This window comes from Stigmatopora nigra, chromosome 12 (assembly GCF_051989575.1).
Source record: "Stigmatopora nigra isolate UIUO_SnigA chromosome 12, RoL_Snig_1.1, whole genome shotgun sequence".
Classification (NCBI taxonomy): Eukaryota; Metazoa; Chordata; class Actinopteri; order Syngnathiformes; family Syngnathidae; genus Stigmatopora; species Stigmatopora nigra.
In genome coordinates, this window is record NC_135519.1 from 8,304,016 (window position 1) to 8,318,598 (window position 14,583).

At 37.6% G+C, this 14,583-nt stretch overlaps 2 protein-coding genes across 2 annotated transcripts; both read left to right on the forward strand.

Moving 5' to 3' along the window:
• The first annotated feature begins 8,398 nt into the window (after window positions 1-8,398).
• nanp (N-acetylneuraminic acid phosphatase) lies at window positions 8,399-9,912 on the forward strand. The gene is made up of 2 exons (XM_077730476.1): window positions 8,399-8,553; window positions 9,076-9,912. Exons 1-2 carry the CDS (start codon window positions 8,464-8,466, stop codon window positions 9,715-9,717), a joined length of 732 nt encoding a protein of 243 aa, XP_077586602.1. The 5' UTR covers window positions 8,399-8,463; the 3' UTR covers window positions 9,718-9,912.
• A 386-nt stretch (window positions 9,913-10,298) lies between these two features.
• Window positions 10,299-12,653, forward strand: LOC144205733 (homeodomain-interacting protein kinase 1-like). Its single transcript, XM_077730299.1, has 9 exons — window positions 10,299-10,444; window positions 10,538-10,734; window positions 10,808-10,996; window positions 11,072-11,253; window positions 11,368-11,491; window positions 11,580-11,690; window positions 11,771-11,854; window positions 12,025-12,200; window positions 12,350-12,653. The coding sequence occupies exons 1-9, from the start codon at window positions 10,396-10,398 to the stop codon at window positions 12,633-12,635; spliced, it is 1,398 nt and encodes a 465-aa protein (XP_077586425.1). The 5' UTR covers window positions 10,299-10,395; the 3' UTR covers window positions 12,636-12,653.
• Window positions 12,654-14,583: the final 1,930 nt, after the last annotated feature.

The window sequence follows — 14,583 nt, forward strand, 5'->3', positions numbered from 1 at the left end:
AGGCACAGCATGAAAATGCTGTAATGGATACAATGGCTTTCAAAGACACAAAGTAAAGCTGAAACAATGGCTTAAAGACATCAAGGGAGGCTATTTATTGGGATGAAACAAAACATTTCAAAAGCTTAATACTACTTAATCTTTTTCCAATAAACTATACTTTCAGTCATTTTACTTAAAAGGCTTCTTAGAGATTTATTTTGGTACTTTCGTATACTTTGGAACACTTGCAAAGGGCAAAAATAAATTGTGGAGATTTGAAAAAAAACACTGAGAGCATCCCTGTAGGCAAAATCCTTCCAACTACGACACAAACAAGCTCGGTTGCAGGATCCTCAAATATATTGGTACTCCTAAGGCCCCATCATCTCAAGTTTAACACACTAATTAAATGATAGAATCTTGTCAAAGAGTATTCAAAATTTATGGTTAAGACTCACACAGATCTATAATTGTTAGTGTACAATTGACTGTGGATAGTTAAAACCAACAATGTAATAGATAGAAGGTAAGGATTCCGGCAGATTATACCAAAACAGTAGCCGCAACTCATTTTCTTTTTAGTGCAACGCATTGGAATACAATAATTGAGAATAGGTCAAAGGGGGAAAGATGTCTTGAATAGCTTGATTCTGAGGGGAAGGTTCAAACCGGACACAAAATCACCCTAAAAAGGCAAAAGTGGGTGAGAAAGGAAAAGCGAGAATGACCACCTGACACAGCAATATGGGTGGAGCCCATCCCTTAATTTCTGGATCAGCATCAGCCTTGAAGCCCCACATGAACACTGACAGAGGCCAAATCTTGAGTCGCCAATTCACTCACATTTTAAATGGAAGAAATATTTGAAGAACTGTCCCACTATGTTGTCAAGCATTAGTATCATTTGACAATCTATTGTGTAGATTGTGTATTCATGGCTGGAGAGACCCAAACAAGTGCAGCATTTATCCTCTGGACTGTGACTTATTTTTCCAGTCATGTGGAAAACAAAGTGTGTATAAAATGCTCAGCCACAACACTGGGATGATCTGATTTAGCTGCACAAGGAATCCTACATTTTCTGCAAGGGCAATTGTTTGCGACTCTGGATCTGTTTGCTTTTTGAAAGGATAAGGTAAAATAATGCTGCGATTACACAAAAATGTTTTTTTGGGGGAAAGAGTTTAGGCATAAACCCCATTTGTCTTTACTGCTTTCCAAGTTTCGTGATCTGTGTCTTCGATTGTTAGCCTGTAGAATTTCTTAAATGACTATATCAGAGCTGCAGGTTGGGTAATTGTTTTCTATATTTTTCCTATTTGGACCACTTAGGAATGGAGGATGTTCTTGACTTTTAAAAGACCATGTTAATGAAAAAAAGATTATTTGATCATTAGCAGAACCCCCTCAATCAAATTGGATTTGACATCTATCGCCGTACAATCAAACCTGTTCACTCAAAGCCAGTCATCCCAGTTGAAATGGGTTTGATGTCTATCATTGTCAATAGTGTTGAGTGAGTTAATTTTCTATATTTTCCTATATTTTCTTCTGTTTCTTTTTATTTAAGAAAAATAAATTGATGATGAGGTTTAACGTTGACATCTCAATCGTGCAGATATGATCTCTGGGGACTAGAGGCTCTCAACAAACCGCTTGCTGGACAGACATTCAGATCCTGTTGCCACAACAGTGTATAATAATCATAATCAACATTAATATTTATTCTCTCCCACTACCATCCATATGATTGGCAAACTTAAAAAGTTAAGAGGTTTCCCTCATGCCCCAAAACTTAAACAACTTTATGAACGCAGGTGCATTGTTCAATTTCTATTGCTCGTCCAATCTGTACTGGTGACTCCACTGGTTAGTATGTTTAAATTAAGCCAACAATCCTAATATTGACCAGTCTAATTGAGGCAAAATGTATAAAGGTTCCCATTCTTGGCCTGTGTTTGTGTTGGGTTGAAGGCACAAAGGCAGACATGCTCTAATAACCCAGACTGAATTCTAATTACATTCTAGTGTCCCTCCCTCGTCCCGGGATTGACAGCATGACCTCAAACTGCTGGCTCTTCTGACAATGAGAGCTTGTTAGAGTTGTCTGATGGATAACATGGTCCATGCACCAAAACCCTCCTACAATGTCTTTCTTATGTCTTTGTGTTGCCTATGTGCCATATGCTGGCCAATGTGCTGTTGTTACAATGATTGAAGATTGAGGGGGAGGAGGGGAGGCCGTCATGCCTCCGGTACGCTGCTTGAGAGGTGAGAGCTGTCACTCTGGATTACTTTTGTCTCAGGAGGGCTTTGATAAGCGCTGACAGCTGCATATAGCTTTCACAAGCTGGAGGAACATGTAGTACATTTCCTTTTTCTGTCGTTGGTCTGAATTTGAAGTAGAGACATTCGAAACAGCACTTTAGGTTTTTTTTTTAACTTTGATATTTGTTAGAAAATGACATCTTAATAGTTGACATTATTCTTCTACTTAGTTTTTCACTGGCAGTACAGGGAAAACGTTTTGTTTTTTACCCCTGTACTGTACATTTCTCATTTGAGACATTACCCAAGGAATAAAATGTCCTTTACTCTTAAATATTGTTCCACAAATGTCTAAATCTCCTTTTCTTAGATAATTTAAAAGGCTATTAAAATGTGCACTTTTATTATTTTATATTTGAGACATGTAATTTACCTTTATGTCCATCTTGTGTTGCAAAATTATTTACAATGCACAAACTACTTTACAATTATATGAATTTATGAATGAAGAAAAGCCTTTCCATTCATAAAAATCTGTTTTTCCCCTGCGTGTGTGCGTGACTGTCTTTTGATACATGAGCTACATTCTTTGTCGTTTACATTCCTGTAACCAGGTAATGGATTATGCTCCAAGGCCTCAAACTTGACTGACAAGGTTGTAGTAGCATTGCACGCGATGCTCCAAAAACTTTTTTTTACAATTCTATCAAAATGTCGGCTTTCCTAAATCTTTCAGATGGTGCATAATTCTTGAACAACAACCCGAGGGGGAATAGATGATTGCTCAGTCGTTAAATATGTCTTTAGCAATTGTTTATATGGCATTGCATGAGGCCGCTGTGTCACATGACTATGTTGCATGCGTCTTGTCACGAAAGAACACTCAAAGGAGTGGTGCTGACAGGACAGTAGCGTAATATGCATAAATGATCGTTTGGCGGTAAGCATTAAAAGACTGTTCCATCAGATAAAATATCAAGCTCGAGCGGGTATCAAGTTTGTGTAACAATTCCTGGAAAAATACATTACAAAGCGCTGAGAAGTAAAGAGAGTAAAGAAGTTGCAAAGTAAATTTGTTGCTTAAATTTGCTTTGGATGGAACTGTAGATAACATAACTGTGGCAGATTTGCCACCTGAAAACACATTCTTATTGCACTTTAAATGGAATTTAAAGAATGGGGTTGAAAAAAAAAGTTAGTAGGTCAGCTATATGATTGAGTCGTTTAATTTGAATGATTAAATGATTTTTTTTCTCAACAAAATAAACCGGTGTTTGTTACATCTGTCATAATGTCAATGTATAATGCAGATTTCTATCCAAACGTATTACACTCATGTTAAAAAGAGCATACAATGTTTTGTAGGTAGATATTATTTGGCCTTTTACTAGTATATTTATGAGGTATTTTTAATTCATAAAATGAAAAACAAACCAATTCATTGAAGGCTTTCTGATGAGTGAAGATGCTCATGCAAATGTACTACACAAACCTGCTGAGTAGTTCATGTCTAGAAACGACAACATTGTGGTAGAGTTAAGCAATAAAACACAATTATCTATGTTCCAAACACACTGTTCTGCTTGCTAGACAGTTTGACTCACTCTTGCTTTAATCCAGGAATGTTACCACCATTTACGTCAATCTTTGCTTGCAGTTCTATCCAAATTTGCTCACCAGTCCTTCGTCATCGAAAATAACCCGAAATTATTCTCAATTCACAATAGTCACAAGAAAAAGCAGATGTTGATGCAAACTTCATTGACTGATCGTGAGGTAGACACAAGGATTTTGATGTAGAAAATAGTATTAGTAGATAATGATTACAAAATACAATCTTTAATGAAGCTGAAAGTTATTTAACCTTAATTCTGAGGGGAAAAAAATAAGGGATGCCAAGAAATGTCTTCTTCAAAATAGGTTGTCAAGCGTGGTGGGTGATCTCACAGTGAAGCTACACAAGGGCAGGAAAAGCTTTAAAGACACATAACATTGAGTGGAGTCATGTCTTATACGCGTCAATGCCTGACCTACATGCACCTGGATGCCTTTTTCCGAGTTAGGCAACTGATATCAAGCATATCATGTCATCGTCAGCCCTCCTTGAAGGAAAATGTACTCCACATGGAAAGTGTCAGCACCTGCGGCCGTCAGCCCGACAGCTCGGAGCGGAGGCCTCCTGTCACCCACACTGCCAGCGTATAATCACACAGGTCCAAAAATTGAAGAACCGGTTGGAATTTTTCTTCAAATTGGGTAAGAAGATCAAACAGAAAATAGGACTGTTGGAACATAGAACGACAGGTGCAATGATCTTCAAAAAGAGAAAAATCACACTAAAATACTTGATGATGTATTTAATGAAAGAGTGTGTCTTCAATATGTTGCCAAATGTTATCGGGGCTATATGGAGTGTCACATGAGTGGATCATCTTATATATAGGTATTATATATATATGTTTTACTTTAAAGGACACTAATTTAACTCACTGGTTGCCATTGACGGCGCTAGATGTCCGATATATGTGGAATGGTTTCTTTCGCCGTCAATAGGATTCAATGAGTTAAATACCATGAAAAATGAATCTGTGGCTGATAGGCTCCAGCACCCCCGCAATCCTTATGGGCATAAGTGGTATGGAAAATTATAATAATATAAAAATAATGAAACAACTATAATGATGAATAATATATATCTATGATTGCTATTATGTAAGCTTTCTTTTGCTATGTATGCTATTTGCTATGTAAAAGGTCAAATGGTCCTTATTTTGTACCGTCCACTTCAGTCATTACTGTTCATGATCGGGTTAACTTTCAAAACATAATTTCTAGACGACTGCATAGAGAAATATAGTGTCATCATTTTCACATGGGAGTTAAAAACGTCATGGGTATGTGTTAATAACCTAAAATAGAACAGAAGAAAATTGCTCCGTGACATTGAACCTTTGATGTCAGTCTTTCAGGAAATATTTTTGGCTTTTTTGTCTTTTGCTGTTGTGTGTCTGTAAGGATCATAAAGTTAAGTGAAATATGATTCTGTGTGGGTTTTATCCTCTTTAGATCAGCCATTAACCTGGGAACATATACAAAGAGAAGAAAAATTAAATGTAGCGATCACAGACACACACACACACACACAAACTTAGGAGTAAGCACTCAGACACGTATACACATGGACAAAACTTAGCCGCCCTTTGTAGAAAGTATTCTTAGATTGAAAATGTTTTCTAGTTAGTTAGGCTTTTAATATCATGATTATTTCCCATTTCTTAGAGATTTATTTTGGTACTGCTACAACAATTCAATACTATTTCAAATTAAATGTAATAGAAATACAAATGTATAAGTATAATAATTGCACCTCACTCATACATAGTAAGTATACTATAACTCACAACTATACTGGTCACCCCAAGAAATCTCACAATTTCTCATTCTTCCTCTTTTTAAACTTCCAAAAGCTTTCATATTCCAAACTCCACCACCACCCCTCCCATGCCATGCGCTGGTTCATTTGCCGGTCAGGAGAATTCAGGTGTATCAAAGGCTTTTGTAATCTCTAGGAAACTACCCAAAAATGATCAGTGGCTCTATTTCCCACAATCCAACATTGTGAAAGACTTGTCCAATATCATTTCTCAGACAAAACTAAGCTGTATCCTATCCAATGCAACTTGGAAACAAGGAAAGACCCTTACATAAAACCCGCATAAGAATATTGTTGGATAAATAGGCCCTAAATCATGTTCTGTAAATTGTGAGTACGTGCACCCTTCCACTATAACAGCATTCTCTCTTTAGTATCTAGTTCGTACAATTGCATCCTTGATACAATCTCCTGTATGTTTGTGCATGCGTGCATGTATGTGTGTGTGTACGTGCATATGTGACCGTAAGAGGCAAAGCCCGATGGAAGCGTCGTGACAAAGACAGAACAGCTGAGTTCTCTTTCCATTCCAGATTGAGTTTATCTTTGAAACTTTATTTATAGTAAGCACAGCGCAAAGGGCGGATGCTATCGTGTTGTTATTATCAAGTATGGCGTCGCGGTATTTGAGTGTGCCGTGAGAGCTCATCAGGTGTTTCTATGAACTTGAGACAATTCTATTTATTTCTTTATAAAGAATATATTTTTGTTCATTGTTCTATTCAACATATTGAGATCAATTACATCCCCTTTACCAGAAAGTTCTAAACAATTATTAAATTACTGAATTATATTTTGCATGTACTTGATATTCTTCTGACAAGCTTTCAAAATTAAAAAGATTATTTCAATTCCAATAGATTTAGCGAAGTCATCAGAGTATAAATCTTGAAATGAAAGTTTCTAACATGAGCACTTTTATGTAAATCATTGTGTGACTTTTGATGAGTATTGGACAATTTAAAATTGTAATTAATTGATGACCTGAGCAAGAATTGGAAATGTATATACTGTAGTTCAAGAATTTCCAAAATAAATAAATGAATTCATCATTTTACAAATCACCCTCTGCAAGTAAAATGTACCAGTGGCCGTTTTTCTCCTCAATGTCATGTAATAAAGTCCTTTGAGGTATTTTAGCTCAAGTAACAAAGACTCATGTTTGTATGGCTTAAACTAAGAGCTAGAATTAGCTATGACCTTCCAGTGGATGTCCACAATTAAAGAAGGGTCAGTCTAACATGACTTTGGAAATAAAGAGTACTACCTATAAGTATTAGCTTTAAGTCTGGATTCAACTCTGCCTGTTGGTCTAGTTAACAAGTGTTCCATGCAAATATTTATCTCAGTTCCTCTAATTAGACAAGGCTGTCAGTCAAAATATGGTAAATGGTCAATTATGACGTTGATTAACAGTTCAGGGCGTACCCCAACTCCTGGCTAAAGTCAGGTGTACAGAACATAAACAGGGTGGAATTAAATGTTTATTTATATGCTTAAACTTGTAGTTCTCCCACGCACTTGACCTAATTTCATTTGGGAAATTCCATCCGTGATTTTTTTATTCCATTTACCTGCACTTTCCATGCACTTTTAATGTTCTGCATTGTTTAAAAGCGATTTTTCCCCATTTTGTTTCTTTTAGTATTTTAAGAAAAGTTTTAGTTGGTGCATGACTGCTTCTTAAGTAATTTATCGTCTCATTTTGCATGCCAAGTGCAGCCATTGTTTGTTCCGTGCGATATTTGCAAGTTAAGCGTCTCACATCATTACTTGGTTTATATCTTATCTATGGTATTTTTTAAAGGCCAATTGCAGTACTCACGCAAGCACCCGTGCAACACTCAAAGAAATGATCTCAGGTAATGTGAGAAGTGCTTGCTGTGTGTTCTGATTGGGCTGGGAAGACAAACAATCCTGCACGTATTCGCGTGCGAACCGCTGGCTCATTGCCAGACGAAAGAATGACTTGGTTGCATAAGAACGCGGGACTGTTTTGATTCTACTTGACTGTGAGAAATCTTACGTTTGCAGGCATTCATTCAACACTTCAGACATACTTTTATTCTGTTTTAGTTACGCCTCCAAAATTCAAGGAAGAATAGTAGTCCCCTTTCTGTGTTTATTGTCTTTTTTTTTCTTTGCAAAATGTTGCATTTAGTTGAATGTAACTTTTTTGATTGTCGAGATGCAATTCCAAACTGCTTGCACAGGATATGTGCTATGGTAGTTAGTAAAAGAAGGAAATTGATATTGAAGATGGGAGGTCACATTGGATTTAAAAAACAAAATAAACGTAAATAGTCGAAATAAAGAATTCACATGGAAAATACACATGGACCACACTTAATTGAATTTATGTTTTTTCTTTCATTGCAATGTATTAGAATTTGTTTCAAGTACTTTTTTGAAGTTTAAATGTTTAACTATTGGTAGTTAGATTGTATTCAAAATTGTTCGCATCTCTTTGACTCAAGCATTGAATGTGCTGAGCAAGTTTGAAATATATCTCCTCAAGGAATATAATTTAGAAAAAAAAACACTAAAATGATTTCATATTTTGTGCAGCAAAGTTTTTTTAAGGCAATGTTCGAATATGAAGACTGAATGATGGTGATGATCATCATCTTGGTTTCTTCACGCCCTCAAGAGGATGCGAATCGTAGTTGCGCTCCTGTGATTTTCAAAACTACACTTCCCATCATGAAAATGGTTTATTATGCCGCAGTTATTTCCGCGATACATTGAAACGGCTTCCGTGTTCACAGTGTGGCCGAGCAATGGACGCGAACCCTGTTAAAGCTCTAATATTTGACTTGGACAACACACTTATTGACACCAATGGGGCTGGTCGATATGCGATACAGAAGGTGCTATTCTCCTTAAAGTAGTTTAGTTTTCTACATATGCTCTTTCGCAACTACTTGATTGCCTTTTTTATTTACTTGACATGCAAACCACACCCTTGCTGTCAAATTAATAAATGACAGTCATTTGTACTTTTATTTCCAGTAATTAAAAAGCACTGTCCTTCTTTTTAATTAGACCTATTCTGCAGCCAGATGCTTACCCCGGTTTGCTGATTCTGCACATTTTGTGTCTTGATCAGTAGTTATAAAACTGCTTTTTATCCAAAATATGATTCAGAAAATACAAAGATCCTTTTCTAAATTAATCTTATTTAACTTTTATTAATAATAAATACCAAACAATGCTTATGGCCCCAGGTAACTGATTGTTTTCATCATATTTGCCTCATTGCATGTCATTGCATGCACCATCATGGAAACCAACTGAAGTGTAGAATAGTAGTATTTTTTGCCACTGCATTATCAGCAATTGTTATGATCAAATAACGTTTTTAATTGCAATATTTTGTGTGAAATTTGCAGACCCAAGCACTTTTGAAGACCACATTGACTCTTGATGATGGGACCATCACCAACATTTGTGAAAAGTTCATGCAGAAACTTCTGCACGAAAAGCCCGAGCCGACATCAGGCAAATCCATCGATGACATCCGAGTGGGTCACTGGGATGAAAGTATTAAGGAATGTGTGGACAGTTGTTCAACACCCAATTTGGCAGCTCAGTGCTACTACTTGTGGAAAAATAGCCGACTGGAGCTACTTAAACTTGCCCCTGAAATCTCCGACCTTCTAAAACAACTCAGGAGGAAATACAAACTGTTACTACTGACCAACGGGAATGCTCAAACACAAAGGGAAAAAGTGGAGGCTGTCGATTGTGAAGCCTTTTTTGATAGGATTGTGGTGGGGGGAGATTATGCTGAGCAAAAACCTTACCCCTCTATCTTCAGACTGTGTTTTGATTTGCTGCAGGTGGAGGCCCAGGACTGTATTATGGTCGGAGACTCTTTGGACACTGACATTCAAGGAGGGTTCATGGCAAAAGTGCGCGCTACAGTTTGGATTAATAAGTCTGGTGATGCAGTGCCTGATGGGGCAGCCAAACCTGACTACATTATTTCAACTGTATTGGATCTGGAAGATGTTTTAGCAAAAGTAAATTAGGGGCAAATGGGAATATTACATAAAAACGGTAACCCTTGACAGTGTGTAAGAGCTTAAACCTTTTTAAAAATCAAACCAACGTATTGAGATGCAAGAACATGTGCTGTTTTTTTTGTTACATGAGCAGGTTCTGTAACATGAGAATAAAATTCATACTGTGACTGTCTTAAATTAAAAAAATGATTTTAAAACTTTTATGCACTATTTTTTTCTCAAATGTTGCAGATTGAGGGCAAAACATTAACATTTATAGCCAGTCTTCCCAGTTTCGCCATGGCAAAAAAAAATAATGGATGAATAATTGCTGATAATATTTTTCAACAAAAATAGTCACAGTAGCCAAATTTTAGGATTCTACTTTGCTATTCGCTGCAGTGAGCGTGTCCCTAAAAGAATGAATGAATTCCTCCTCGCTAAACATAACAAAATCTTCAGTTAACCATTGCCTGTTGATTGTTTTTTTTTTAACTTACATCGAGTCGTAACCCGTTCCCACATTTTTTGAAATGACAACACACTATCTTGTGTCATCATGGGCTATGATGTCACATCAATGATCACATGGCATGACTTCATAGAGTGGCTGTGTTTGCTGACCATGCACTTGACACAAGGATATAGCCCCCAATAGGAAAATGATTTCCCCAACTCCCCACATAATATCGTTAAAATGATAAAATGGCAATGGGTGTAAACTCAAATACTCAACACTCATCTTCTGAATCTGGTTGGTATTTCTGCATGTGGTGTTTATCATTTACAATGAATCACTGTTGACTTTTTAACCTTTTTATGTGCACTCCAATCCGTGCATTTGTAGATCCGAAGAAAACATCGACGCCATTTGAAAAGTTACAATCCAATATCCTGACCAGTAAATCTACTACCTACCTGGTTAAGGACTTGATCGGTGAAGGGACATTTGGTAAAGTTGCTCAGTGTGTAAACTTGAGTACGTCACAGACTGTCGCCCTCAAGGTCCTAAAAACCAAGTCAAATGTGGTTTCCAAAATGGAGGTATCAAATCACCGATACTTATTCAACATCTTGAGGTATTTAATGACTCTTGTTGGTGTTGTTTTGTCCATAGATCAAAATACTGGAAATTGTGAGAGCTCTGGATCCGGTAAAAAAGAGCATTGTGAAATATATCGAAAACTTTGAGCATGAAGGGTACACGTGTTTGGCTTTTGAAATGCTAGACATGAGCCTTTTTGATTTTGTCAAGAAACGGAATAAGCCACTGTCCATCAGTGAGATACGGCCAATTGCACATCAGGTAAACCTGTGAATTTATCAAACAACTTGATGAAAATACCCTCAAGAAAAAAATGCTTTTTTTTTAATTCTGCAGTTGCTTATGGCATTTGAGGCTCTTAAAGGTATCCGAATCATTCATGCAGACCTGAAGCCTGATAACATTATGCTGGTAAATCATTCATGTGAGCCATTCAGGGTTAAATTAATAGATTTTGGCTGCTCCCTTCAATCCTCTGCAGTGACATTAGGGATGACCATACAGCCAATGGGGTACCGGTAAGTACTTCTTGGAATTTGCTACCGTGCAACCTCCAAGGTCAAATGCTAACCCATTTTCCCAACATTTATTTTTAAATGTACTTACTTTTTTTCTGATGTTTCGCCAAATAGAGCCCCCGAAGTCACCCTCGGCCTCCCCATCTCTGAGCAAGTGGACATGTGGGGTCTTGGCTGCGCTCTCACATTCTTGCACATTGGCCAGCATCTTTTTGCCACAAATTGCGAGTACCAGATGGTAAAAAAAGAGTATAATTCTCTTTCTGTTATTATAAATGTGAGACAGAAGAAAGTGTCTACTGATCGGTCTTTTGCCTCCCAAAAAGATGAAAACCATTGTACAAATACGAGGACAGCCAGCCGATTCACTCCTCACAGCAGGCAAATACAGCCAAAAGTATTTCACCAATTTAGACTTTAAACAGTGGAAACTAAAGGTATTAATATCGAACTCTTTTGTATTAAAATACTTCAAGTAGCCATTTTTAATATGTTTATTTTTTTGTTGCTCATCCAGACTCCAAATGAATATAAGCTCACAAACAGAGAAGAGACTAAAACATGGAAGACCCGATTAAAGTCTTTGGACGCCTTAAGAACAGTAAGTTGTCCATTATTTATTAAAATACTCTTGAAATAACTTTTCCAAAGTGCGACGAATCCATTTGGTTGATTACTGATCAAATAGTTCATTTTATTCAGTGTTGGAAAAGAGTTTTTTTTCATGTCAAATGGTCCAACAATATGGGTCAGCAATCTTTGTTTTAGCAGAAACGAGAGGATACAACAGAAGTCATCAGTGAATTTGAAGATCAGAATGAGTTTGTTAGCTTTCTAAAAAGTCTTCTAAACATTCAAGCTGAGAGAAGAATCGCACCAACAGAGGCTCTCAAGCATCGTTATGTCTCCATGGCTCATCTAGTTCACGAGAGCCACACCAGCTCATAGTAAGTAAATAATTCCTTATATATGCACGATGTGCTGTAACTCAACATAAAATGAGCATTAAATAACATTTGATCCCTCCAAAAACTTGCCAGATATCTTCTGTTTTTCTTCCTACGCTGCTTTATTCATGATCGATTTATTTTTACAGTGTGGACAATGCTTTTGATCAAATGCTAGTTTGCCATATGGAAGGATTTGAAGAGGAGCTCATCTCAGACAGCGAAGATGACGACAAGCCTGCCTACAATATCATTTTACACTCATCCTTCTCATCCGATGGATCTGCAGACACAGGACATTGGAGTAGTAGTGACTCATCTGATGGAACATCAGAAGCTTATACGCAAACGGATCAGGATGAATTTGGGCCTGTGGAGAAAAACATCACAGTTTATATGTGCAGCGAATGTGGAAACTTGTTAAACAAGCACTAATCTGCTACTACAGGAAGAATGTTTTGACCACTTTGCATGTAATAATCATTAGATTGCGGGATTCTTCTCTAAACTGTGTGTTGTACGCTCATTTTTAATCGATTTGACACCAAACACGACTTTAGATTTTACTTAAGTAACAACTGAACATGTTTGCAATTCAGTACTTAGAAATGATGCATATAATTCCGTAGCCCTCACAACTGTTTCTTGTGATCAAAACCAACAATTTTGAGACTATTTTATGATTTTTAGATTAACCAGCTATTTTTAATTATGTAATGTAAAGATGCAGAAAAGGTTTTTAAAATGTCTAGTCAACACACCAACAACAACATGACTGTAGGCATGATAGATCTTCAGCCTGGAATAATAAATTATTCCAGGCTGAAGAATATTATTTGCTTTTAATAATTAAATTATTAAAAGCAAATATTTTAAGAAGACTACTAAAGAATAGGGCTGGCACAACTTGTAAATTAGTCTTCTTTTACTAAAACAAATACCATGCGATTTTCAATTTTGTTTTCATCAAACATTGAAAATACATATATTATAATCACCCCAATATCAATTGACGTCAGATGGATTCAGGTCGAAACTATTAGTGGTGCAGGTTGTGATCGCCGGGCACGGTGGCTCGTGCCTGTAATCCAAGTCACTGGGAGGCTGAGACTGATGGATCGCTTGAGATCAGGAGTTCTGAGCTGCAGCGGACTATGTCGAGCGGGTGTCTGCGTTAAGTTCGGTATCGATATGGTGGTCCCGTGGGAGCTTGGGACCACCAGGTCGTCTAAAGAGAGGTGTACCGGCCCAGGTCGGAAACGGAGCAGGTCAAATCCTCCGTACTGATCAGTAGCGAGATCGCGCCTGTGAGTAGACGCTGTAGTGCAACCTGGGCGAGATAGTGAGACTCTGTCTTTTATAACAAAAAATACTACACATTTTTACACAGCGTTTTTTTCTGGTTAAAACGGCCAAGGTTGTCATTTTGGTGACTAATTGGATCGAAAAGTGAACATCCAGAACATTGGCTGAACACGCAGTACCACTAATTGCCACTTGAGGGGGGTCGTCAAAACTGCCGACTGAAACCACAAGATGTCGCCCTAACGCATGGTGACGTCACGAGCATTTAATTCAAAAGCACTATGAGCGCCGGCTGTTCTTGTCGGGCATGGTGGCGCGTGCCTGTAATCCAAGTCACTGGGAGACTGAGACTGGCGGATCGTTTGAGCTCAGGAGTTCTGAGCTGCAGCGGACTATGTCGAGCGGGCGTCCGCGCTAAGTTCGGTATCGATATGGTGTTCCCGGGGGAGCTCGGGCCCACCAGGTCGTCTAAGGAGGGGTGCACCGGCCCAGGTCGGAAACGGAGCAGGTCAAAGCCCCCGTGCCGATCAGTAGCGGGATCGCGCCTGTGAATAGACGCTGTAGTGCAGCCTGGGTAATACGGCGAGACACAGTTTTTTTTGGTAAGTAAAATTATAATACACGCGCTTTCTAACGAAAATAACATGACTAATATTGGTAGATCAAAACTAATATCGCGTTAGTTCCTCAGCAAAACATTGTTTTCACGTGTCCTATACTGCCCCCTTCTGAAGAAATAACACAACTACTACATAGTTAAAAGCAAGAGACTGGTGGAAAATAATATTATCTGTCTGTATCATCTGTTAGAGCAAACCATAGGCTACATTAGACGTGAAAATAATTTTAACTGTATTTAAATCCAAAGAGTATTCACAAGAATAACAAGAATCAAATGCATAATTTACAACACTGATCTCAAGCATTGATTGAGATGAGCACACCGACTTGCACAAAAATAGAAAATGCAATATACAGACTATAATGCAAAATGTCTAAAATGTTGGGTCAGGTGCTTTGTGGCGTAGTTTATTTTACATTATTCCCAATCTACAAAATTATGATTTAGGTTTGTATA

What these genes read in the sequence shown, in the direction of transcription:
- LOC144205733 (XM_077730299.1), top strand. Translation starts at nt 10,396, where the DNA reads ATGGCAATGGGTGTAAACTCAAATACTCAACACTCATCTTCTGAATCT. An exon ending in ACACTCATCTTCTGAATCTG is followed by an intron (nt 10,445 to 10,537) that starts GTTGGTATTTCT and finishes GTGCATTTGTAG; the next exon opens with ATCCGAAGAAAACATCGACG. An exon ending in CTTTGGACGCCTTAAGAACA is followed by an intron (nt 11,855 to 12,024) that starts GTAAGTTGTCCA and finishes TTGTTTTAGCAG; the next exon opens with AAACGAGAGGATACAACAGA.
- nanp (XM_077730476.1), top strand. Translation starts at nt 8,464, where the DNA reads ATGGACGCGAACCCTGTTAAAGCTCTAATATTTGACTTGGACAACACA. An exon ending in GTCGATATGCGATACAGAAG is followed by an intron (nt 8,554 to 9,075) that starts GTGCTATTCTCC and finishes TGAAATTTGCAG; the next exon opens with ACCCAAGCACTTTTGAAGAC.